Consider the following 24,218-nt stretch of genomic DNA (forward strand, 5'->3'; position numbering starts at 1 on the left):
CAATTTCTTACCTTAATGAATTAACTTTGAGTATCACCAAATATACGAACATCAATCACCTCTAATCTATTGCCCAAGATATGAGCTGCTGCTGATAAACTTCTTAGTTTCAGTTTAAGATAATTTATCTTATTAAACTCCTTCAATAGGTAGTTTAAAACCTGCATGCATTGTGTGTAACCTAAGTGAGAAAAGGCAATTTACACATTTTCAATTGAAGGGTGGTAGTTAACTCACCTAAATCTTTACTTGTATAGCAAATAAGCAAGCAAGCTGTTTTAAATAAAAGTATATGCCTCTATATTACTAGACTGCAGGGAGAAAAAGTCTAGCGTTAATAATATTCTTGGAATATTCGCTCCAAAAGCGAAATCACTTCAGATGCAAGTGGTAATACATTTTAGAACAAACTCCATATGAACCAGTAGTTCTCTAACCTGGTTGCACATTAGGATTACTTGGTGCATACCTCGATTAAAAAAAGAAAAGAATTACTTGGTGCAGTTTCAAAAATACTCATACCCACGCCCCACTCCGGACCAGTGAGGCCCAATAGACCCTTCTGTGATTATGAAATTTTTGTTCTGTCTGATACGCTGGTCACTAGCCATCCATGCTAATGAACACTTGAGATGTGGCTAGTGAAACAGGATCACTGAATTTTTAATTTCATTTAACCTTCATTGATTTAAATGTAAGTAGCCACTGTGGCTAGAGGCTACTCGGTTGGACAGTACAGGTATAGATCCAGCCAGTTGGACTCTAGGGTTGAGGCACAGGCACTGGTAGGTTTACAAAGCTCTCCGGGGGATTCTAACGTGCAGTCCAGGATGAGAACCATTGTAATGGCCTGGGATTAAGGAAACCATCAGGGGTGGCAAATTCCATGCACTTTTCCCATAAGACATTATTTTTCTCCAGACCCACAAAGCATTTGCCATGCACCATTGCCTCACTCCCTCCTGCCTCAACTCCCTTTTCTCGCACCCCTCCACACTCCCATGTGAAAGGTGGACTGTCTGCCTATTCTTTTATTCACTGACTCTGCCAGATTTCTCTGATACCAAAGGTAGAGTCGTATCCTTGTCCCTTCTCTTTCACAGGCAGCAGAAACGAAACCTAATAATGCCACCGATTAAGAATTAAATCCCCTTTTAGGGTTTTCTATATATAGTAACATGTCCTCAGCATATAGTGACATTTTTACCTCTTCTTTTCCAACTTTGATCCCTTTGATTTCTCTCTCTTGCCTGATTGCTGTGGCTAGGACTTCCAAGACTATGTTGAATACGAGAGTGGGCAGCCTTGTCTTTTCCCAGATTTTAGTGGGAAGCTTTTGAGTTTTTTACCGTTGAGTGCTATGCTGGCTGTAGGTTTGTCATATATAGCTTTTATTATGTTGAGATATGTTCCCTCTATACCCACTTTGGCAAGAGTTTTTATCATAAATGGGTGTTGAATTTTATCAAAAGCTTTCTCTGCATCTATTGAGATGATCAAGTGTTTTTTGTCCTTTCTCTTGTTGATGTGATGTATTACATTGATTGATTTGCATATGTTGAACCACCCTTGTGTCCAATAGGCACATGAAAAAATGTTCAATATCACTAATTATCAGAGAAATGCAAATCAAAACTACAATGAGGTATCACCTCACACCAGTCAGAGTAGCCATCATTCGAAAGTCCACAAATGACAAATGCTGGAGAGGCTGTGGAGAAAAGGGAACCCTCCTACACTGCTGGAGGGAATGCAGGTTGGTGCAGCCACTGTGGAAAACAGTATGGAGATTCCTCAAAAGACTAGGAATAGAGTTACCATATGACCCAGGAATCCCACTCCTGGGCATATATCCAGAAGGAACCCTACTTCAAAAAGACACCTGCACCCCAATGTTCATAGCTGCACTATTTACAATAGCCAAGACATGGAAACAGCCTAAATGTCCATCGACAGATGACTGGATAAAGAAGTGGTGGTATATTTATACAATGGAATACTATCCAGCCATAAAAATGGACAATATAACACCATTTGCAGCAACATGGATGCTCCTGGAGAATGTCATTCTAAGTGAAGTAAGCCAGAAAGAGAAAGAAAAATACCATATGAGATCACTCATATGTGGAATCTAAACAAACAAACAAACATAATTACAAAACAGAAACAGACTCATAGACATAGAATACAAACTTGTGGTTGCCAAGGGGGCAGGGGGTGGGAAGGGATAGACTGGGAGTTCAAAATGTAGAATAGATAAACAAGATTATACTGTATAGCACAGGGAAATATATGCAAGATCTTATGGTAGCTCACAGAGAAAAAAATGTGACGATGAATATATGTATGTTTATATATAACTGAAAAATTGTGCTCTACACTAGAATTTGACACAACATTGTAAAATAATTATAAATCAATCAAAAATGTTTAAAAAAAAGAATTAAATCCCCAAATTTGTACACCCATAATTTCAAATTGTTTTTCACTTGCACAAGCTTGATCCAGGTGCTACTTTCTATGATTTGTGCAGTGGGCATGATGGGGAATATTTCTAACAGTAGTGCAGTTAAGCAGCCACTGTCTTTGGAACAGTGTAATAAACAGGTCTCACCTGCTCATTTGTGGCTATTGCCTTCAAATGGGCTGTAATATCACAGCACAATGGTTGCAGGGAGAGCTCTGTAGCCCTGCCACCTGGCTTTGAATTTCAGCTCAGCCCACAACTAGCCATGTGAGTATCTAACCATTCTAAGCCTCAGTTCCCTGCTCTGTAAAGTGGAGATAAAAACAGTGCTTACGGAGGATGGAGCGATGCATGCAACATGCATGATAAATGAGACATGTGCTCCACACACACTCTCCTAGGTCCAGATTTTGATAACCCCTGACATGCATGCACACACGCGCGCGCGCACACACACACACACACACTCAATTTTGGGGTAAGTATAGCAAATAACAGGATAAACTTTTGGGAGGAAGTCATAGAATTCATAAAAGCACATCCCAAGCAATGATTAATTAATGTGGCAATATGAAGATAATTTGAAAAATAGTTACAAGTAAAAAAAAATATGATAATGTGATTTTGTGAAATATTGAACTTATTTAATGAGTTTAATTTTGATTGATTTCCATACCACCAGCTAATATTAATGGGACAAGGAAGTGTGTGCTAATAAATATAAACATCACTGTATTCATAAAAATGGTAAGACTCAGAATTCCAGAGTTCAGTGATATTAACACAAAAAGCATACTGCATAATTTTCAGGCACATAATCACTTTGTCGACCTTTTGGTAATCTCAACTGTTGTAGCCAGACAACATGTTCCAAGGTCATTTTCACTCACAGGCACTATTGATTTATTTTCCTGAAAACCAATTAAGAATTAAATTCCCAAATATGTGAATATGTGCACCCATAATTTAAAACTGTTTTTCACTTGCAGAAGCTTGACCCAGATGCCACTTTCTACGATTTCTGCCACGTTCCTGATTTATGTATTTGTCTATGGATAGAAAAAACATTTAATGTAAGAAGATATAAAAGTACAACCCATTAGGACCATGAGGGTTTGTAGCCAACACAACTGTTAATGGTAAGGATTGCTTGTCAATGACTCACAGCACAGATAAGCTAAGCTGGGAGCCATGCTCCATCCGCAGGAGATTTAGATATGTGAGGAACAACTAATATTTCTGGTGAATGTAAATATGTACTCATTCTTATTCCTAGCTCTAATTGTGTATTCCCTGCTTCAATCATTAAAGAATTTAATGAGGTAAGGTATATTAATATGTACCCATTTCACAGATCAAGAAAGACATCAAGCACTGGGAGGTTAACTTGTCCAAGGAAACAGATTGTAAGTGACAGAGCCAGGATTCAAACTGATACAATGACAAAGATGAGTGGTTGCACTAGAGATGTGTGACTCTCAAGGCCAATGTTTATGACCTGGCCCTTCACAGAAAAAGTTTGTTGACCGTGTTCTGGACCTGCTGAAATCACCAGACCTGTAGCATAGGAAATGACAGAGTTTCATGAAGTTTCCCTATTTCAAACAGCAAAGAAACCCCATCTTTTTACAACTACCATTGCAACATGATGTATATCTGAGCAGATGAGTCTATAAAGATTTCTCAGTAGCATATTTTTCCTTCACGTTTCTCTCGAGGCTCCAAATGACCTAGACACTGAGAGACGTAGGGAATAACTCATGCCATCTCACTGCAAGAGGGAGCTCAAGGACTGTGGATGTTTAGATATCAGTTATTTTCCCAGAAAACCTTAACTTCATAGGATACCTCCCTTGTCTGTAAGCATCACACTCACCACTCCCGTCCTCACTTTCAGCTATTTCTTGACTTATTTAAACATTAGAAAGCTATTTGATTCTTTACACTGGGCCCTTTTCGCTCTGGCTAGATTGTACATTCCAGAAGGACAGACATAGCATTTTCATTTTGTGCTTCTGCGTATTTGTTGATTGAAAGAAAGCTTTTGGGAAAGTACACTTCTGCATCTATACTGAAAGCCATTTGTGTCCATTAGCATGGAAACAAGACCAGCGGGTAATATTTATATTTAGGACATTTGTTCCAAAGTAGCTAAAATCACTTCCAGTAAAAATGAAAAAAAGATCTCGCTTCCTGGCTTTTACTATTAAGTGTCAAAACATGTAAAAGGAGCAACTGAACAGAGAGAAAGTAATTTGCAGGATGATACAAAATGCCGGGTATGACATAAAAACAAGCCATCAGCAATTACTGGCACAGAGCTGAGTTTTCAGTTGCCATTTTCCAGACTTTCTTCCCCAGAAATATTTTCTCTTCAATATAGTACTTTTAAAATGATAAATTGAGATGTGTTCCACCAGACCTGGCTAAGTAATTTTGCTTTGATGTAAGGAAAACAATGTTCCCTTTGAGCAATGAAACATACAGAAACTGAAGTTTTAAAAAAAAATAAATTATGGTAAAATATTACCAGGGCTTGGAGAGTCATAACGAATGGGTACAATTTTTTTTAGATTCCACATATAATCATATGATATTTGTCTTTCTCTGTCTGACTTACTTCACTTAATATGATAATCTCTAGGTCTATCCATGTTGCTGCAAATGGCATTATTTCATTTTCTTTTATGGCTGAGTAGTATTCCATTGTATAAATACAAAACATCTTCTTTATCCAGTCTTCTGTTGATGGACATTTAGGTTGCTTCCATGTCTTGGCTATTGTAAACAGTGCTGCTATGAACACTGGGGTGCATGTATCTTTTTAAATTGAGTTTTCTCTGGATATATGCCCAGGAGTGGGATTGCTGGACTTTAGGGTAAGTCTATTTTTAGTTTTTTAAGGAACCTCCATACTGTCCTCCATAGTGGCTGCACCAACTTATGTTAATGGGTGCATTTTTAATAGATTGTTTCTTGGAGCAGTTTCAGTTTCATAGCAAACTCAAGTAAAAGGTTCAACGATCTCCCATATACCCCTTACCCTCACCTGTGCATAGCCTCCCTCATTGCCAACATCCCCACCAGAGCGGCCCATTTGTTGCAATTGATAAACCTACACTGACATATCATAATCATCCTAAGTCCATAGTCTGCTTTGTGTTGTATGTTCTACTGGTCTGGACAAATGTGTAATGAGATGTATTCACAATTATAGTATCAGACAGAGTAGTTTCACTGCCCTAAAAATCCTCTGTGCTGTATCTATTCATCCTTCTCTTACCCCAGCCCCTGACAACCACTGAGCTTTTCATTGTGTTCATAGCTTTGTCTTTTCCAAAATGTCATCTAGTTGGAATCATGCAGTACTTAGTCTTTTCAGATTGGCTTCTTTCACTATGCATATAACTTTCCTTCATGTCTTTTCACAGCTTGATAGATCATTTCTCTTTAGGGCTAATAGCCTATTGTCTGGATGGACCACAGTTTATTTATCCATTCACGTGCTGAAGGACATCTTGGTTGCTCCTAAGTTTTAGCAATTATGAATAAACATCCATGTGCAGGTATTCCAGTGGACGTAAGTTTTCAACTCCTTTGGGTAAATACTAAGGAGTGTGATTGCTGGATCATACAGTAAGAGTATATTTAGTTTTATAGAAACTGCTAAACTGTCTTCCAAAGCACCTATACCATTTTGTATTCTCACCAGCAATGTATGAGAGTTCCTGTCACTCTGCATCTTCACCAGCACTTGGTGTTGTCAGTGTTCTGGATCTGGGCCATTATAGTAGGCCTATAGTGGTATCTCATTGTTGTTTCAACTTCCATTTCCCTGATCATATATTATGTGAAGCATTTTTTTGTGTGCTTATTTGCTATCTGTATATCTTCTTTGGTAAATTGTCTGTTATGTCTTTGGCTTATTTCTTTTTAAATAGGGTTGTCTGCTTTCTTACTGTTGAGTTTTAAGAGATCTTTATATATTTTGGACATCAATCCTTTATCAGATGTGTCTTTTGCAAATATTTTCTCCCAGTCTATGACCTGTTTTCTCATTCTCTTGACATTGTCTTTCACTGAGCAGAAACTTTCAATTTAAATGAAGTCTAGCTTATCAATTTTCTATTTCATGGAGCATGGCTTTGGTGTTGTATCTAGAAAGTCATCTCCATACCCAAGGTCATATGGTTTTTTTTCTGTTATTTTCTTTGACTTTTATAGTTTTGCATTTTACATTTAGGGCTGTGATCCACTTCAAGTTAATTTTTGTGAAGGGTGTAAGATCTAGGTCTAGAGTCAATTTTTTGTTTGTGGATGTCCAGTTGTCCCAGCACTAATTATTGAAGAGACTATCTTTGCTCCACTGTATTGCCTTTGCTCTTTTGGCAAAGATCAGTTGATTGTATTTATGCAGGTCTATTTCTGGGATCTCTATTCTGTTCCATTGATCTATGTGCCTATTCTCTTGCCGATACCACACTGTCTTGATGACTGGCATTTTATACTAAGTCTTGAAGTCAGGTAGTGTCAGTCCTCCAACTTTCTTCTTCTTTTTCAGTATTGTGTTGGCTACTCGGGGTCTTTTGCTTCCTCATATAAACTTTAGAATCAGTTTGCCAATATCCACAAAATAACTTGCTGGGATTTTGATTGGGATTGCCTTGAATCTGTAGATCAAATTGCAAACTGACATCTTGACACTGTTGAATCCTCCTACCCATGAACATGTGATATCTCTCCATTTATTTAGTTCTTCTTTGTTTTTATTCATCAAACTTTTGTAGTTTCCCTCATATGGATGTTGTACAAATTTCATTACATTTCTACTTAAGTATTTCATTTTGGGGAGGGGCACTAATGTCAATAGTATTGTGGTATTAATTCCAAATTCCACTTGTTCATTGCTGATATATAGGAAAGCAATTAACTTTTGTATGTTAACCTTGTATCCTACAACCTTGCTATATGTGCTTATTAGTCCCAGGAACTTTTTTGTTGATTATTTCAGATCTTCTACATAAATAATCACATCATCTGTGAACCTCGTAGAGATCCAGGAGGTAAAACTCACAAAAGTTTGGAGGCCTCCTGATCACTGGGTTTCCCTGGGGTTTTTAACTCTCAGAGTTATCCACACTGAACCTCCAGCAATTCATCTATTACAGTTCAGGTTTCCCTAACCTGGTGCTGGTTCCCTTGGAGACTGCTGTTCCAATAATTTGTGATTCTCTGTATTTGCCTGTTGATCCCTCCAATTTTTGGAGGCAGCAGTTTGCCCTGTGACTTCACTTCTTTAATGGATCTAAGCAGAGTTGTTGATTTTTCAGTTTGTTCAGACCTGTACTTGTTAAGCAGAGTGATGTCTTCCAAGCTTCTTACATGCCAGATCAAATACCCAGAGTTCTGATGCAATTTTTTAAAGACAAAATTTGTATACTATAGAATTCACCATTTTAAAGTATACAATTCAGTGAGGTTTTTTTTTTTTTTTTGGTATATTCACAGATATATGCAACCATTACCATTATGTCGTATGGGTTATACCAATCTACACCCATTAGCAGTCACTCTCCATCTCCTCTCACCTCAGGCCCTGATCACCACTAATCTGCTCCATGTCTCTATAGATTTACCTATCTTGGACTTTTAATATAAGTGTAATTATATAATACATTGCCTTTTGTTTCTGGTTTCTTTCTCTTAGCATGCTTTCAGGATTCATCCATGTTGTAGCATGCATTAGTACTTCATTTCTTCTTATAGCTGAAAAAATTCATTGTATGAATGTACCAAATTTTGTTTAACCATTCATCAGTTGATGGATCTTTGGGTTGTTTTCACTTTTGGCCATTATGAATAAAGCTGCTGTGAATTTTCATGCACAAGTTTTCATGTGAACGTGTTTTCAATTCTCTTGGGTATATGCCTAGGACTGGAATTGCTGGATCATATGATAGCTCTATAAATAGCTAAATAAAAGCAACAACGAAAACTTAATATGAGTCCAAACACCAAGATTTAAAAATATTTTTAAAGGCAAAACTCATTTTCCACCTCATTCCTTTCATGTGAGATAAAATATCAACTGCAAGCAAACCCATCCAATGCTTCCACTTCATATAGATTGGCTTTTGGAGCTTTTACCAAGTAGTGAGAAGGAATACAATTCTTTGGTTTCTTTTTTTTCACAAGCTGATGATCATGAGTGGCTTGAAATTTTTAAACATTTCTCGTGTTCATTTTTTTTAAAGAAATTGAGCCAGGTAATAGTTATACCAAAAAAGAGCAAATAAACTCTTTGAATCCCTTTATGTTCACATTTTAATTCCAGTGACTAATTGTTGATGTCTAGCCTGGCAATTTTATGTATTGAAGTACAGTTCCAAGCCTAGTTCCTTTCAAGGAGATGTTCTTGTCTAGACAAGGAGAGGAGGTGAAAACAAAATAAAATAGTGCACAGAACAGTTCCAGAGCCTTGTTTTAACTACTGATGTGTTCTTTGATTTTATTTTTCTTGAGGTGAGGAAAAGCCGGAAGAGCTTAATATCTCTTGCAAGATAGTCATTCTATAAGCAAGTAAACAAGAAAGATAATCACCTGAGCTTCTTTCTGGCTCTACAAACATTACCTCACAACCTCCACTGTTGAGAAATGGAGAAGCCACTGAGACAGATAATGTGGCTGGTAGAATAATGACCCCCAAAGATATTCACACCCTAATCCCTGAAACCTGGAAATACAGCTGACCCTTGAACAACAAGGGTTTGAAGTGTGCAGGTCCACGTACATGCAGATTTTTTTCCCCAAGAGTAAATATTAACAGTAATACACGTTCTGTGGTTGGCTGAACCTGTGGATGTGGAAGAGCATGTGCAGAGCAACCAGGTTTACCGAGGGCCACTGTGAGTTATATGAAAATTCTCCACTGCGCAGGGATCCGTGCCCCTAACCGCCTCCACACTGTTCAAGGGTCAACTGTATGTTGCCTTACATGGCAAAAGGGACTTTGCTGATGCAATTAAATTAATGACTTTCAGACGTGGAGAGTCCCCTGGATTACCCAGTGGGCCCAATATAAACACAGTGGCCCTTGAAATAGAAGCAGACTTCAGAGTGAGAGGGAGATGTGACTATGGAAAACTGGCCAGAGAGATGCAACATTTCTGGCTTTGAAATGGGAGACAGGGTGCCATGAGCCTAGGAATGTGGGTGGCTTCTAAAAGCTAGAAAAGGCAAAGACAGGGATTCTCCCCTAGAGCCTCCAGGAGGAATGCAGCCCTGTCACCACTTCATTTTAATCCAGTGAGACCTGTGTCATATTGTAACCTACAGAGCTGTAAGATAGCAAGTGTGTGTTGTTTTAAGCCACTAAGTTTGTAGTAATTTGTTGCAGCAGCCATAGAAAATGCATACAGAGGGAATCAGAAAACGAACTCATAAACCAATGCAGGATTTCTCAAACTGTTCCATGATCAAATAAGTGTGAGAAAGTTGTTGATGTTAAGCCCATCTTAGGGTCGCAAGAACTCTAAGGAAAACTTGAGAAGTCCTGCAGAGGGAAAATTGTACCTCAGAGTATCTTCTAATTACATTTGCTATAATCTCACTTCCTTTTCAGAACATCTCTTCACATCCCTCAGATTCCTCAGAATGTAGCTGGGAAACGCTGAATTAATCTCACCTGCCCAGTTGAGAACCTGAGGCCCAAAGGGAAGAAGTGACTCGCCAAGATGGCATTTTGGCAACACAAAGACACAGCCCTGGCCCCCACGCGCCTCATCTAGAACCCAGTCCCATATGCCACTCTGTCCCGCTGACAAGAAGACAACGTTTCCTGACGCCCATGTTTATCTCAGACCTCTGCTGGGAGAAGAGGCCACGCGGTGATAATCAGCTCAACAAAGCCCATAACAGGTAAAATTCTCTACTCAATAATATCAGAAACCATATGGCTGCTTTAGCACTGAACTCATTTTATTATTCAAAATAACAATGCTCAACAAACTATTGAAAATTTACTAATTTCATGTTAACAAGAAGAACGCGATCATGTATTTCCCCACGGCGATTTAGCACATTCTTAAAAACGTCTAATTCTGCTGCCAACGTCCATTTTCCCCAAATTCTGGTTTCCATAAATGCTAATCTGAGAAAGAACAGAGGTAAAACCAAATGCCGCTGTTCCCCTTCATAGCACTTAAATAACGCTTTCCCCACATTCCCCACTGCCTGTTCCAAGAGCACTGTCCTTTGATGTTTTTCAAATACACGTTATCCACATCGTTTTCTGGAAAGTGAATACCCTTTTCCACCGCCTCAGTTTTAAATAATAATAAGAAGAAAGATTACGACTGAAAAATCTAACAACTTAGAATACTTATTTTGTGCCAAAGACTGCTACGTGCTTCACATGAGGAATCTCATTTAATCTTTACAAGAACCGATTAAGGTAAGTATTACTATTAATATCTCTATTTTAGAGATGAGCCAACTGAGGCATAGAGAATTTGGGTACTTTGCCCAAGGGCACATGACAAGAAGTAGTGGAGTCAGAATCTAAACATAATCTGATTTAGAGCTAGGGTCCTCTGTAAGCAGGACCCTGGTGGTTCTCAAATGGGGGTGATTCTACCTCTCAGGGGACATTTGGGAATACCTGGAGGCATTCCGGGTTGTCACAACTGAAGGGTGGATGCCATGGCGTCTGGCGGTGGAGACCAGGGATGCTGCTCACCGTCCTGCAGTGCACAGGACGCCCCCAAACATAGAATGGTCCCACTCTAAGTGTCAAGAGCTCCCAGGTTAGGAAACACTGTCCAAGCCAAATGCTTCCCAAGGACGGGGCATTTGGAATGGGCCAACTGTTGGTAAGATAGGTGATTCTCATTAGAATGGATATACATTCTACCCGGAAAATGAGGTTATCTGAATCAGGAGTGGAGGACACTTGGAGCCATGGGGTTCATTTGGTACATCTTGTTGTAGCATCAATTTACTCAGTAGTTTCAGCTGGTAATTTCACACTATGCCCTGGCATCCTGGAACACTAGGTTATTTTAATTTATTTTGATTTTTAAATATTTTATTTATTTATTGTTGTATTATTTTTATTTTTATTTTGCTGGGGCAGTGTAATTAGGTTTGTTTATTTTTAGAGGAGGTACTGGGGATTGAACCCAGGACCTTGTGCATTCCAAGCACGCACTCTACTTGAACTATACCCTCCCCCACTAGGTTATTTTAATGTTTGTCCTTCAGCGGACACATGAGAGAGACATTAGCCCACTAGGGAATGTCTGAAAAGGGCCAAAAAGAAGATTGTGGTTTCATTAGCCTTGCCTTTTAGCCCAGAAGACACAACAGCAGCGTCTGTGTCACAGATAATGGCAATAGCAAAGGGATGCAACCACGATGGGTTGCTTGGGATGCAGACCAACTTAAAATATTTTTGGAGAGCAGTTCGGCATATCTACTCAAAATGTAATCGTGCATACCATTTGACCCAGCAATTCTATTTCTAAGAATGTATTTTATAGAAATAATTACTAGATAAATTCACAAAGATATTCACTTCAACACCATCTCTGATAGAAAAAAAACAATGAAAACAACAGAAACTCATGCACATGTTCACCAAAACATGTGTACAAGAATGTTCACAGCATTTGCAACAGCCAAAGACTATAAACTATGCAAATGTTCATCAAAGTAGAAAGGATTTATTGTGGTATAGCCACACAATGGAATACTGCATAGCAATAAGAATGAATAAACAAACCCCACCCCCCTGCAACAATATAGATGAATCCCACAGACATCATGTTCAGCAAAACAAGTCTGACACAAAAGAGAACATACTGTATATGAAACCACTAATAAAAAGTATAAAAACGGGCAAATCTGTGCTATGAAAAGACAGATTAGGAGTTATTCTTGAGCCGAAGTGACTGGAAAGGAGTGCAAGAGGGGCTCCAGGGTGCTGGTCATGTTGTTTTCTCATCTGGCATAGGTGTGTTCACTTTATGGAAACTCATTAAGCTGTAAGCTTACGATATGTGCACTTTTCTACATGTACATTCTATTCTCTCTCTCTCCATATGTGTGTGTGTGTGTGTGTGTGTGTGTGTGTGTGTGTATGTGTAAACATCGACAACCTAAGTATCCATCAATGGGTGATTAGCCACGTAAACCATGGAATCCGATATCCACTCAAAAGAATCCCGTGTAGCCATTAAGAAAAATGAAGTGGACCTCTCTGTATAAACTTGGAAAGATGTTCACTATAATAGAAAGTTAAACAAGGAAGTTGCAGAACCCCATGATAATATGGCTATTATAATTTTGACAGGAAATACATGTTTGTTAGTGTAAGCACAGAAAGAGCAGAAATTATATTCTCAAATGGCTAATAGTAGCTATCGCTTGAGGATGGGATTCTTAGGGATTTTGACATTCTGCCTAATGCATTTCAATATTGTTTGAATCTGTTAACAAACATTTATCACGTCTGTACTCAGAGAAAAAGAACATAGAGAAAATGAAGATGAACAAAATATGTCTTACTTTTGAGATCATTATTATTTCATCATTCAGGAAGAGGAGTGATTTTGCTGGATGAAGGAAATGATAATGGAATAAACCTAGTGCCTTGCTTGCAGGGTTGCTAACTGAACCCAGTGAGGGAGGTCACGTTGGTTTGTTGCTGGCAATCTTTACAATTGATCCAAATTAACACTTGTTTGCTGGGCTGCACCACATTCAAATCTAGTTGTGGTGTAGCAACCACAAACAGGATTCTTGGCCACACAAAGAATCTGTCTACAAAACAGCTAAACAACTGGATTTGTTTGATTAAATGAACAAAACCATATATTCAGAGGAAGGAAAAATCAAAACAGCTACACCCAAAGTAACCTACTCAGATGGGTGGTTCATGAAATGCACTCCTTCACTGAATTAACATTTTAGCAGCCTCCTGCAGACTCTGTGAGATACTCTGTTTGAAATGAAATACTCATGGATAAACCAAGAGCCCATGAAAAACACTTTTTTGCCCATCATCAGCAAATGTTTTCTGCATGCTCAACGTGGATCTGCCACCATGCTAAAACTCTGTGGTCTGATCCTCCTATTTTATAATCAATTGCAAATGTTATTGGGTCGAGTGTACTTAATTCCACCCAGGGCACTGAATGGAACTTCACTTAAAAGAAAAAAAACCCCACTGGTAAAATCCCACTGATTTGGGCAAAGTTGATAAAACTACAACTTTTCATATACAGCAAATGTCTATGAGACACATATCACAATTCATAACATGGAATAGATTGTGTCTCATGGAGTTCAACCCAGGCTGCACATTATATTCAACTGCAACAGAATTTCTGGAGGTGGCACCCAGCCATCAATATTTTTAAAAGCTCCCCAGGTGATTCAAAAGCACAATGAACTGGAGCCATTGCTCAGACGAATTAAATCAGAAGCTAGGTGGAATGCGACCCAGACATGAGTGTTATTTAAAAGCTACACAAGTGCTTCTAAAGTGCAGTCTGCATCGAGATCCATTTCTTCCAAATTTATATTATAAAAGAAGTCAAAGATGGCCCTTCAAGAAGCATTTTGTAAAGAGATCCAATATTACTTGGTTTCAGCTTGTGCACTTTACTAGAAAATTGATCACAAGGTGACATTCTACCATGTTATGGTTTCAGATGTTTCAGCTAATATGTGTGTGTGTGTGTGTGTGTGTGTGTGTATACATATTAGCTCCCCATTTGTTAAGTGCTTAGTAGGCTTAAACACTGCTCCACGTACTCTATTTAGAGCATTTCACTTAATCCCTACAACAATTCTATAAAGAACTGAGTGGGAACAGATCTTTCCAGATGAACCATCATACAGAAAGGTTTTTTTTCCAGTTTTGCTTTTGCTCAATTTTATAGCTGATCTGTTAGACCTATACTCTTTCAGATGCTTTATCTAGTTCACCTCTTAATGGACAGGGTGGGAGACTAGGATAAGGAAAAAAATCTTATAAATATGCATATTTAAACTTGAAAACATCTTTGGATTTTTTTTTTAAACAAACTTTTAAAATAATTTTAAGTCAGCATGAGTTTAAGGCATTCAGTACCATCCCTGATATAAACAAGAGTTAAAAGCAACATTCCGTAATTGCTATAGTCCATGAGAAATAAGAAAATTTATGTTTGGTATTCACAGAGAAGCCACTGTGTAACAGCAACCTACTTCTAAACACAATTCAAGTTGACTAACCTTAGTCTGATAGCGCTGCCATACACAGGGTATCAAGTCCCAGACAGTCAAGGTTACATAGACTTAGGTAGTTTGAGAAAATACTTTCTTAAAATTGAGAGCAGGAAACGTGCCAGTTATTACCTCAATAATTTTAATATTCTCACTCTGAGCAGGGCAGATCTTGAGAACTAGAACAAACCATAGACATGATTCCCTTCAGCCCATTCATTTATAAATGGGCTACCAGGGAGGAAGACGGCATCCTCCACGCACGCATTTCTGAACGGGAAAGAGGTCAGCTAAAAAGCTGACTTTCTGAAATTTACATATTTCTGAAGCCTTCGGGCTTCCTCTCTTTCTCCCATTCCTTAGACTCAGTTAGTTTAGTAGGATGTGATTAAACCGTGACTGCCCACTTGCTTTCATTAGTTGTGGTATAAATCAAATCTCATGCTTCTTTTTGCTTCTCAAGGTGTGCTTATAATCTGCAGAATAACTTTAATGCTGAATTAAGCAAATTCTTTGAGAACCATTAATGCACTTCTATGGTTGGTGTCTAGAACATGCCAAATCCAAATTTTTGAATTGTTGGCAGCATGGTTCTAATCTTTTATAATGAAGGTAAAGACCACAGCACATACCATTTTATTTTTTTTTAAATAACAATTTCAATCTTCTTTTTAATACCCTGAAAAATGGGTGATTTTTCCCACTAGATATTTTTTGAACAATAATTTTATCTAAATAACTGTTGTGCTTTTTTCCCCCTATTTATCTCTTCACTATTTTCTAAACGGAGTCACAGAATTTTAGAACTCAGGTTTCGTTGTTCAGACCCATCCCACTTCCTATACCTCTACATCCAATTCAGTTCTTCAGTTAACTGTAGATCTGTGGCATCTGTTTAACTTTATTTCAAGTAAAAATGTCTTAAAATAAAATGCATGTGAGTAGAGAGTGACTTAAATTCTAGTGTTCCTCCTGACTTATTTATTTCCTTGCAATTATACCCACTTCAGATCTAGTTAATATTCCAAAAAGACATACCATTCATGATGTGACTTTTTAAATAGAGATTTGGAAGTAATTCTCAACTACTATCATTGAATTTTCTATAATTTAGGGCTTTGATGAAGAGGATACTAGCTGAAAAGCTGCTTAGGGATATACAACACAGCCAGAACTGGTGACATTGCCCATACTTAGGTCTTACCACATATTTCTTGTTCCCTATAGAATTAGCAGATCATATGAAAACAGTATTCTAGCCTTTTACACTTCTGTCCCTATAGGTAATTTCTTAAGAGATGAGGATGAAAGGCATGCTACTAAACTGTAGCAATGTAAGAATTTTCTGTCCAAGAATAATAAAAGAAATTCTGCATATCAAATATGTGAGACTGATAATTCCCAACCCTTTGGGTAGCGAACTATTTCCTTTGTTTCTTTAAATTTGCTCTCTTTCATCCTCGAGCAGTTAGTAAAATTGTCACTCAATATTGGAAATCACATTTAGTAAGAGTCAAATGTATACTGAAGACTTCACTAGCTTCCCTTACTGATGGTTCCCTCATTGTCCAGGGAGTCAGGAAAGTGTAAAAAAGAGTCAAGAACATTGGCTAAGGTCAGGCACCGTGGGTCAATGGCCCAACCACAATTCTGACCTATGCTGTCCTCTGCCAAAGCCAAGTTCCCTCCCAGCCTATTGTTTCTGTTGGGAAACTACCAATCTGTGTTTGTGTACATCGAACCTCGTCAGGAAAGTGTAACTTACTTTGGTATATTTTGCCTAATAAGCAGAGATACAAACGCTTGTTTTTACATTACTGTGTTACCTCTGTTAATACAGACGTAACATTTTCACTCCCGACAGTTACCAGTTAATTAGAACCCAAACAACATACTATCTATCCATCTGCGTATCATTTCCCTTTTTGAAAATTGCTCCACCAGATATTTAGCAAATGCTTACAGACCTTTCAAATTACAAGCTGTATAAAGTCTCTCTGTGGATGCTTATCTTACTCCGAGTTTCTACTAGTGATCTAAAAGGGACCCTACCACTTTTAGAAAATTTTTTTAGTCTTCGATTTTTATGTTCAGCTTTTTTTTTTTGCCCTGAGAATGAACATTAAATAAACCTCACTTATCATCCTTGCTGAACATGAATGAGAAATATTATACCCTAAACTTCTTGTATCTCTCCTGCATTTGTTCCATTCACAAATTATTTAAAAGAAATAAAATCTTGGCTTCCCAGAGACTTTCAGGAATGAGTTCCTGCAATAACTACTGTTAACATTTTGGCGAGTATCTGCCAAATGGAGAAAGAGAGAGGGAGGGAGGGAGGGAAGGAAAGAAAAAAGAGAAGTGGGAGGAAGGAGAGGAGGAGAATCACTTTAGAGAAAGAGGACTATACAAATCTGTTTTTTCCACTTAACTATGTATCACAAACATCCTTCTATATCAACAGATACAGATTGATACCCTTTATATGTACCATAGTTGATCTGAACCTGCCCCCTATTGGCAGACATTTTGTTTTAGATTTTAGTTCATAAACACCTCCATCTGCTTTATATTGTCCTTGGAAACAGCAGGCACTGCCTATAATCTAATCTCTCCCTGATGACTCAGTGTGTGCATATCCCTCTAAGTACAGTCACTGCAGAAGCAGAAAGTACAGGACATCAGACTGAAAGACTGATGTGGTCCAATATACAATTAATAGGCCCCTTCCCAATCCAGCTGAAGAACTACTGGACTACTCTAGACGGCGGCCTTTCCCACAGCCTCCATGTCTTTTGCTGGCACCACTCTTCCTCTCCTCCCTCCTCACCCCTTTCTCATCCGCAAATACAGACTTGGGCACAGAGGGTGTTGGCTTCCTGAAGGTGAGAGGGATGATTTCTTCCAATACCCACTCCCAGCACTTTCCACCCCAACTAAGAGCGGAGAATTCTTCTAGGAGCTGTGAGCAGCTTGACAACTGGGCCGCTGTCTTACTCATCTTTGTACTCCAGTGCCAGTGACTGTGCTAGGCATATGCGAAGTGCTTGGTAATAGCTGCTGAAGTTATACTGCAGTTTTGGCCTTTGAGGGATATATTCAGAGCTTCAGACCTAGGACCATCTCCCTTCACTGCATCACTATTTTATTTCCTACTGCTTCATTGCTAAGTTTCCTGGTTTCTTTTCAGGACTCCTGTGGCTTGCTGAGCCTGTTACCCTCTTTGATCACCACCTTGAATGATGATGCATTTCCCACCTCTTCACGTGCCTTTCTTCCTTCTGGCTCCTTACCCCGGTTACTGCTTTTCTTATGCTCTTTATCCCCGGTCTACTCACTTATCAAATGTTGTTAGCCAGTAAAGGCTAACAGTAAACAGTAAAGGCTCTTTTCTTTTCCCATAACTTCAAACAACCAGCCAGAAACCATAGTTAATTTCAGAGTATTCTGGAATAGGTACTGATGGTTTGCAATCAATAAACTATGTGAATGTGAGGTTTTTGTTATTATTCTTTTCAAATTACACTTTGGGCTGAAGTGATTCCAGAAGCCTAAGAATCTAATGATAATAATAAAGCTTTATTATATTAAGCAAATAAACTCAGGCCCGAATAAGAAAAAAGCAATTGTATCTATTATAGTATATTTGCTTGCAATATATTACAGTTTTGAACTAACTGGTCAGAGCCAAATGTAATAAGGATCTTACAATAATTGATTCTAAACCTTTCATAGTATCTCCCTTTTTAGGTCCTTATCAGAGCCTATTTGCATGAAAGTTCATAGAAGCAGTTGACAGCAATGCTGAGTTATCCATCTTAGCTGTTTAAAAGGTGCATCTAAATCACCACAGGATTTCTTTGTCTTTGGAGACTCCACATTGATCAAGGACATTTTTAATATTTTCATTATGTCATGGATAACTTCTCTACATTTTCTTCAGTAAATTGACACATTTATCCAGCACTTACTCTGTAAAAGAGATATTTCTAGGTACAAAAGAGCTCCCAAGGAAGTATAAGACACAATACCTGACTTTCAAAGGTCGCAAAGGGGAGTCAGTGCATTTATTGGAATCAATTAGTGGTTCTGACGTGGCCCTGTGTCCTGAAGAGGGTACACTTCCACTCCAGCAAAACAAACAAACAGACAAAACAAACAAACAAAAACCATCCTGGAGAATGATATTCTCTTATTAGTAAATGTCTACAGAAGAAATATTTAAAAGCTGACTTTGGTTCCAGCTACTTTAGACAACCCACTCTTGAAATTATTCCAGAACACTGGACAGTCTTAGACCGGCTTTAAAAGAAGATTCCAGAGTTGAGCTCCTATAGGTGGTAAGAAAGGTTTCTGGAACTCATAACTTCTCACTTGTCCAAAGATCACTCCCATACCTTGACCACTGCTGAAAACTAGGAAGTTGAGCAAAGGGGGAAAACCCCAAAACAAAATAAAACATCCTCCCAGCATTCAAAAACCAAGGCCACAGACTGAAATGTCTGAGCTTTTCTCACAAGTGTGCCTCCAAGGCCGCCTGTGCTTAGAGCTTCCCTTCACTTGCCATTGGGCAGTCCACACATACTTCTAACAAGCTTGGGCATATGATTTTCCGTCGCGCTATAAATCAGAAACAGCAAATTAGAAGGGGAGAACTTGCTAGCATAAGCACTGTGGGAACAGCAAAATGTGATGGGTTGTAAGTCAAGAAAAAGAATAACTTATAAAAAATGGGCAAAAGAACTTTTTAAAAAATTATAAAGCACCACACAAAATTTTGATACATGTATAGTGCCTATTTTTTTGGTCTGTGGCCAGGCATTGCAGGAGGTGAACACATGTAAGATATGCTTCCTCTTGGAGCTCAAGGGTGCCTTGGCTCTTGCCTACCACGACCTCTCGTTACTAGAAGTATCTGATTGGGACAAAGTGAGGAGGTGTAATGGCAGCGGGTCAGATTCTGGCTGTGTGGGATTAATGCTTGCTTTCTCATCCCCAAACACTGGCAGGCAGGGGCCATCTGGTTCTTGATTTGTGCCAAAATGCCAGCCTGAGGTTTTTCCACATGAACTGCATGTTTTGCAGCCCTTCTTGATCTTACAGGAGTCAGGAGGGTCTTAGAACAGCTGTTTCTAGGCCAGAAGGTGCCTGAATGTAATATTTTTATAACCCTTTCTTGGACCCTCCTTCTTCCCACTATGCAAGAATGGAAACCTGTAATTTATAGGGGTATTTATTCACTCATCATTTTGAAGAAAAGCTTTTAGAAACAGCAATAAAATCCTGCATGTATTTGTCCCCTAAGTAACATAAATGGTCTTAGGTTCATAAGTATTCAACATATATATTTGAAATGAATGCACAAGTGAATGAAGACGTATCCTGGGGTCATTCCGCCACAGTTGTTCCAGAGATACTGCCATACAGGAAAATATTTTATGCTTTTGATCCTTTGTTAAATAGTGAAACTCAACCATCTAACTTTATTATCTTTTTTTTTTTTTTTGGTAAAGAACAATGTTACGTTTGTTAGAACCAAGGAATAATGATATAGCTACTTCTTTAAAATAAATTTGAATATATCAGCATGCGCAGTCAATTTATCTGCTGACTTAAAAACAGTCCGATGAAGTTTTTTTGCCTGTTAAACCTATTATTACCTATAATGAAAGACTCTCTATGCCCTGATCACAACATGCAGCCTTATATTTGATCATAGCTTCTAAACTTCATGATACAGAGATTTTTAGCTCTACTCAACACATTTTTCCTTCAGAAGCCTGATTGGTTGTTCTAGATGCCATGAATGGTATAAAATGAGCTCTTAGTTGGAAGAAATCTAAAGGATCAAGCAACTCTGAGTTTCAGATACAAACTTACTCTGAATACGTGTATTCAAAGGTATGTGGATTTTATTCATGATTTGGGATCTTTTCTATTGTACTTATTTCTTTTTCTGCATTTCATGTTCAGAAGATACAAATGTGTTCTGCATCTCTAATACTTTATGCTGTCAATATTCAGTTACTTCCTCAGTTGGACCATAATTAAATTAGACTCTGATTACTAAAATGAATTGTATTACTTTTCAATGCAGCAAAATGTTTGTCTATAGTTCTTTAAATTTTAGATCCAGCATCCCAAAGCACTTTTCAGGGCCAAATATCACAGTAAAATATTTATTTTAATTATGTATCAATTAAGCTAAAAATAATTTTTCACAGGCTGTGATCCACTACTTTGAAAAACATTTCATTTAATGGTATCAAGTGGAACCATCAACTAAATGGCTTTTCTCATTAACTCAAACTTTAAAAAACAGATTTAAGCGGTAGAAAATGTCAGTGTATTTTTCGTAGCTAGCATTATTACAGGTTACTCACTTCCTGTGTAAAATTTAAGGTATTTCTTCTGACAGCTCTCAAAGTCAGTCAATAATTTGCACCACAAAGCAATGTGCAATATTTTAGGATGGCTCATTTTGCTTCATGTTCCACGGGTCTTATTTGTGGAATAATCACAGTGTAGCATCAAACAAAAGGAAGATGTCATTAATTAAGTATGGACTCTTTAAAGTAAAAGTCATTCAAAATTTGTGAAATAATCACAGAATATTAGCACCGTTCTCTCTCACTGTGGTAAACCACACCGGGCGTCTGGAGCTCAGGGACGTTACCTGAGGGTCTTGCCTGAGGGTTAGAACACTTGAAACTAAGTGCTACTCCCTCCTTACTCTATTGTCTCAGATGATTGGTCTTTGTTTTCAACAGTTAGCAATGCTGAGGGGGACAGTAACAAAAAAAGTCTGTGCCTCCTGGTTCTAAAAGTATCCCGTACCGCGCACTTTGATGATCTTCTCCACTTTTAAAGCCTCTTTTAATCATTAATTATAAGCTACATCTGGCTTCTGTGACTCTGCAGGCTATAGAGGTGTAGGAAAATGGCATGTCAAGTCATGCAATGATAGATTATTTATGTCCCCACAGCTTGTTCAGCTCTTAATCTAAATGAAAAGCATCTTTATCACCACTGTCATTCCAGAAACAATAAAATGAGCTGAGAACTGGAAATCGTATAGGAATGAATCTCACAAGGAATGGGGAATGGTCCTATCCTTTTCACTAGCAACAGACTAACATGGATTATGTGGGTTTTATGAAGTATTCATTATGTCCATATTTGAGAAGAGATAAGAAAAGCGGGTGTTGACTTATATTTCAGGACCATCAAGAAATGGGGACCTGGATTTTGTTTGCCTGCCTCTTGGGAGCAGCCTTCTCTATGCCTGTGAGTAAAACGCTCCCTTCATAAGTCAATGTGCAATTTCACAAGCTTGGAAATAAAAATTTGCCCCACAGTTGGTAAGCTTTAGGGCTTAAAACAGCACAAGATCAGATTTCCTCATATGTCTCTGTGTTTAAGAAACACTTTGAAAAACTTATTATACTGAAAAAAATGGATTCCCTGAAGCCTCTGCCAAAGATTCTGATTCAGTACAGCTGGGGTGGGACCCAGGACTCTGCATTTTAACAAGCACCTCAGGAAATTCTATTGAAACAATTAACTTGTAAATATCATCACCCATCTCTAGATGAAGGAAACTTTTGGAAGGGACCCTTGAAAGGTCTCCAGAGAAACTACTTAATCAGCCTTAAGCAAATATTATTAAAAAACTCAATTTTTTCTAAAACTCAATTTCTCACAAGTGTCCAAATATCTTCTTGCTCTCCAAACTCCACTGCTGTTATCCTTCAGAGGGTAAGATTTTGTGTTAGGAATTCCTTTCTTGAACCATCTCCCTGTTCTGAGAGGCCTCATCCTTTTGGGTGCACCTGCTAAGTACATGACTTCTGTGTGGCTGTCCAGAATCCTACGTATGCCCGACACACATGGATATATTTTCCATTCAAATGCATCAAATACCAGGAAGTCTGACCAATTCTCTCTAAACATGGGTACATAAGAGATTAGATCACACGCAGGCAAGGCAGGATCCATCTGCTTTTCGGCGGCATAAAGAGCAGTTGATACAACCAGAAGCCAGCAAAGCTTGAATATCTGCCTCCTCTCTTCCTCTGTCCCCCATAAGACCAAGACTCTGTGCTCTGCCTTCCTGAAATCCTGCACTGTAGCAATTCCTAGTCCCCTGAGGGCCCGTGCATTACAAATTCAGCCCCTGTCCACTCCTCAATTCAACACCCCATTCTCTGAGGGCTTATACCAAGAAGACAGAAGAAAGGCAGTTAGCTAAAACTAAAATAATTCACAGTCAAATGAGAGGAATAAACTCTCTTATGAAATAGGGCATTTTAAAAGAATAGAGCCCTTCTGAAAAAAAAAATACATGTGTATATATGTGTATAACTGAATAGCTTTGCTGTACACTTGAAACTAACATTGTAAATTGACAACAGTACAAAAGTACAAAATAAGAATTTTAAAAAAAAGAAGAAGAACAGAGTCTTAATCAGCTCGCTGCCTGAGGGAGGTGATCTGCCTGATTCTCTGTCCTCTCCCTCTCCTCCACTCCAGGACCAATCAGAATTCCACATGCAGGCATCAATCACTTGGCCATCCACTTTAGACAAGACAGACAGTCCTGGTTTAGATAATTATTCAGGTTGTTTTTCATTTGAGCTTTACGATTGTTCTGCTATAGAAACATTGACAGAATAATAAAAAGATGACAGAATAAAAGAACTGTCCTAAATTTCATAAATCAACTCTTCATTTTCCATGGGATTTACACTGTTTCCACTTTAATGCACCCATCTTGTTTCCACATTCATTGATAATTCACACATAGCTGTCCTTTTGTTGTTGAGGTACTGTTTACTTTGCATGCCAATTATGAGTAATCTCCTTTCATACTTAAGCAAGTATCCACCTCCTGATCTATAAGGAAAGGTTGTGAGACAATTCTCTTCTTGTTGTATTTTGTAATCATGTAAGAGAAACATATCTCTCTTCCCAACATGGAGTGAGTTTCACCAAGGACTAAGATGATGGATGGGCTAGAGTAGAATTAATAGACAGGAGGGATGGAGGGGTATCTGAAGATCACTGGAGGTTAAATGTGCGCTGGTTTCTGCTTCCAGGTCTCTCACTCTAAGACTACAAGCCCAGGGGGAAATCATTTAGCTGTTATGGACCTCCTCAAAATAAGAGGGCTCCTTTCCTACACAGCGTACATGTTCAAACAAAAGTAGACCTCAGATATATTCTGCACTATATAGATTTTTAAAAAGTGGCTTCAGTCTCTCTAATGTGAACAATTGCATATTGACTTAATCTCTTCCTCTCTCTCTCTCCCTCCCTTTTCCTCTCCCTCTGCCTCTCCTCTCCCTCTTGTCTTCCTCTCCCTCATTATTTTTCTTCTCCTTTCCCCCTCCCTATAAAGCTACCACCTCATCCTGGGCACCCTGGTTATATCAACTTCAGCTATGAGGTAATTTTTCTCTTTACTAATTTTGACCATTGT

The 24,218-nt window shown here is 38.4% G+C and overlaps 2 protein-coding genes across 3 annotated transcripts in view; one reads left to right on the forward strand and one right to left on the reverse strand.

The window, feature by feature from the left end:
* ARHGAP6 (Rho GTPase activating protein 6) overlaps positions 1-24,218 on the reverse strand; it is a 420,127-nt gene that overhangs the window by 70,879 nt on the left and 325,030 nt on the right. The window lies entirely within an intron of this gene.
* The window catches only part of AMELX (amelogenin X-linked), a 9,408-nt gene continuing 5,589 nt past the window's right edge, over positions 20,400-24,218 (forward strand). The window contains exons 1-3 of one of the 2 annotated variants that reach the window (XM_032475779.1): positions 20,400-20,638; positions 21,959-22,024; positions 24,138-24,185. In XM_032475779.1, the coding sequence (XP_032331670.1) occupies positions 21,971-22,024; positions 24,138-24,185 (102 nt within the window). In that variant the 5' untranslated portion in view covers positions 20,400-20,638; positions 21,959-21,970. Of the gene's footprint in view, positions 20,639-21,903; positions 22,025-24,137; positions 24,186-24,218 lie in introns of those variants that run through there. The other variant, XM_032475780.1, reaches the window with a different exon arrangement.

The sequence above is a fragment of the Camelus ferus genome, chromosome X, assembly GCF_009834535.1.
Source record: "Camelus ferus isolate YT-003-E chromosome X, BCGSAC_Cfer_1.0, whole genome shotgun sequence".
NCBI classification, from domain to species: Eukaryota; Metazoa; Chordata; class Mammalia; order Artiodactyla; family Camelidae; genus Camelus; species Camelus ferus.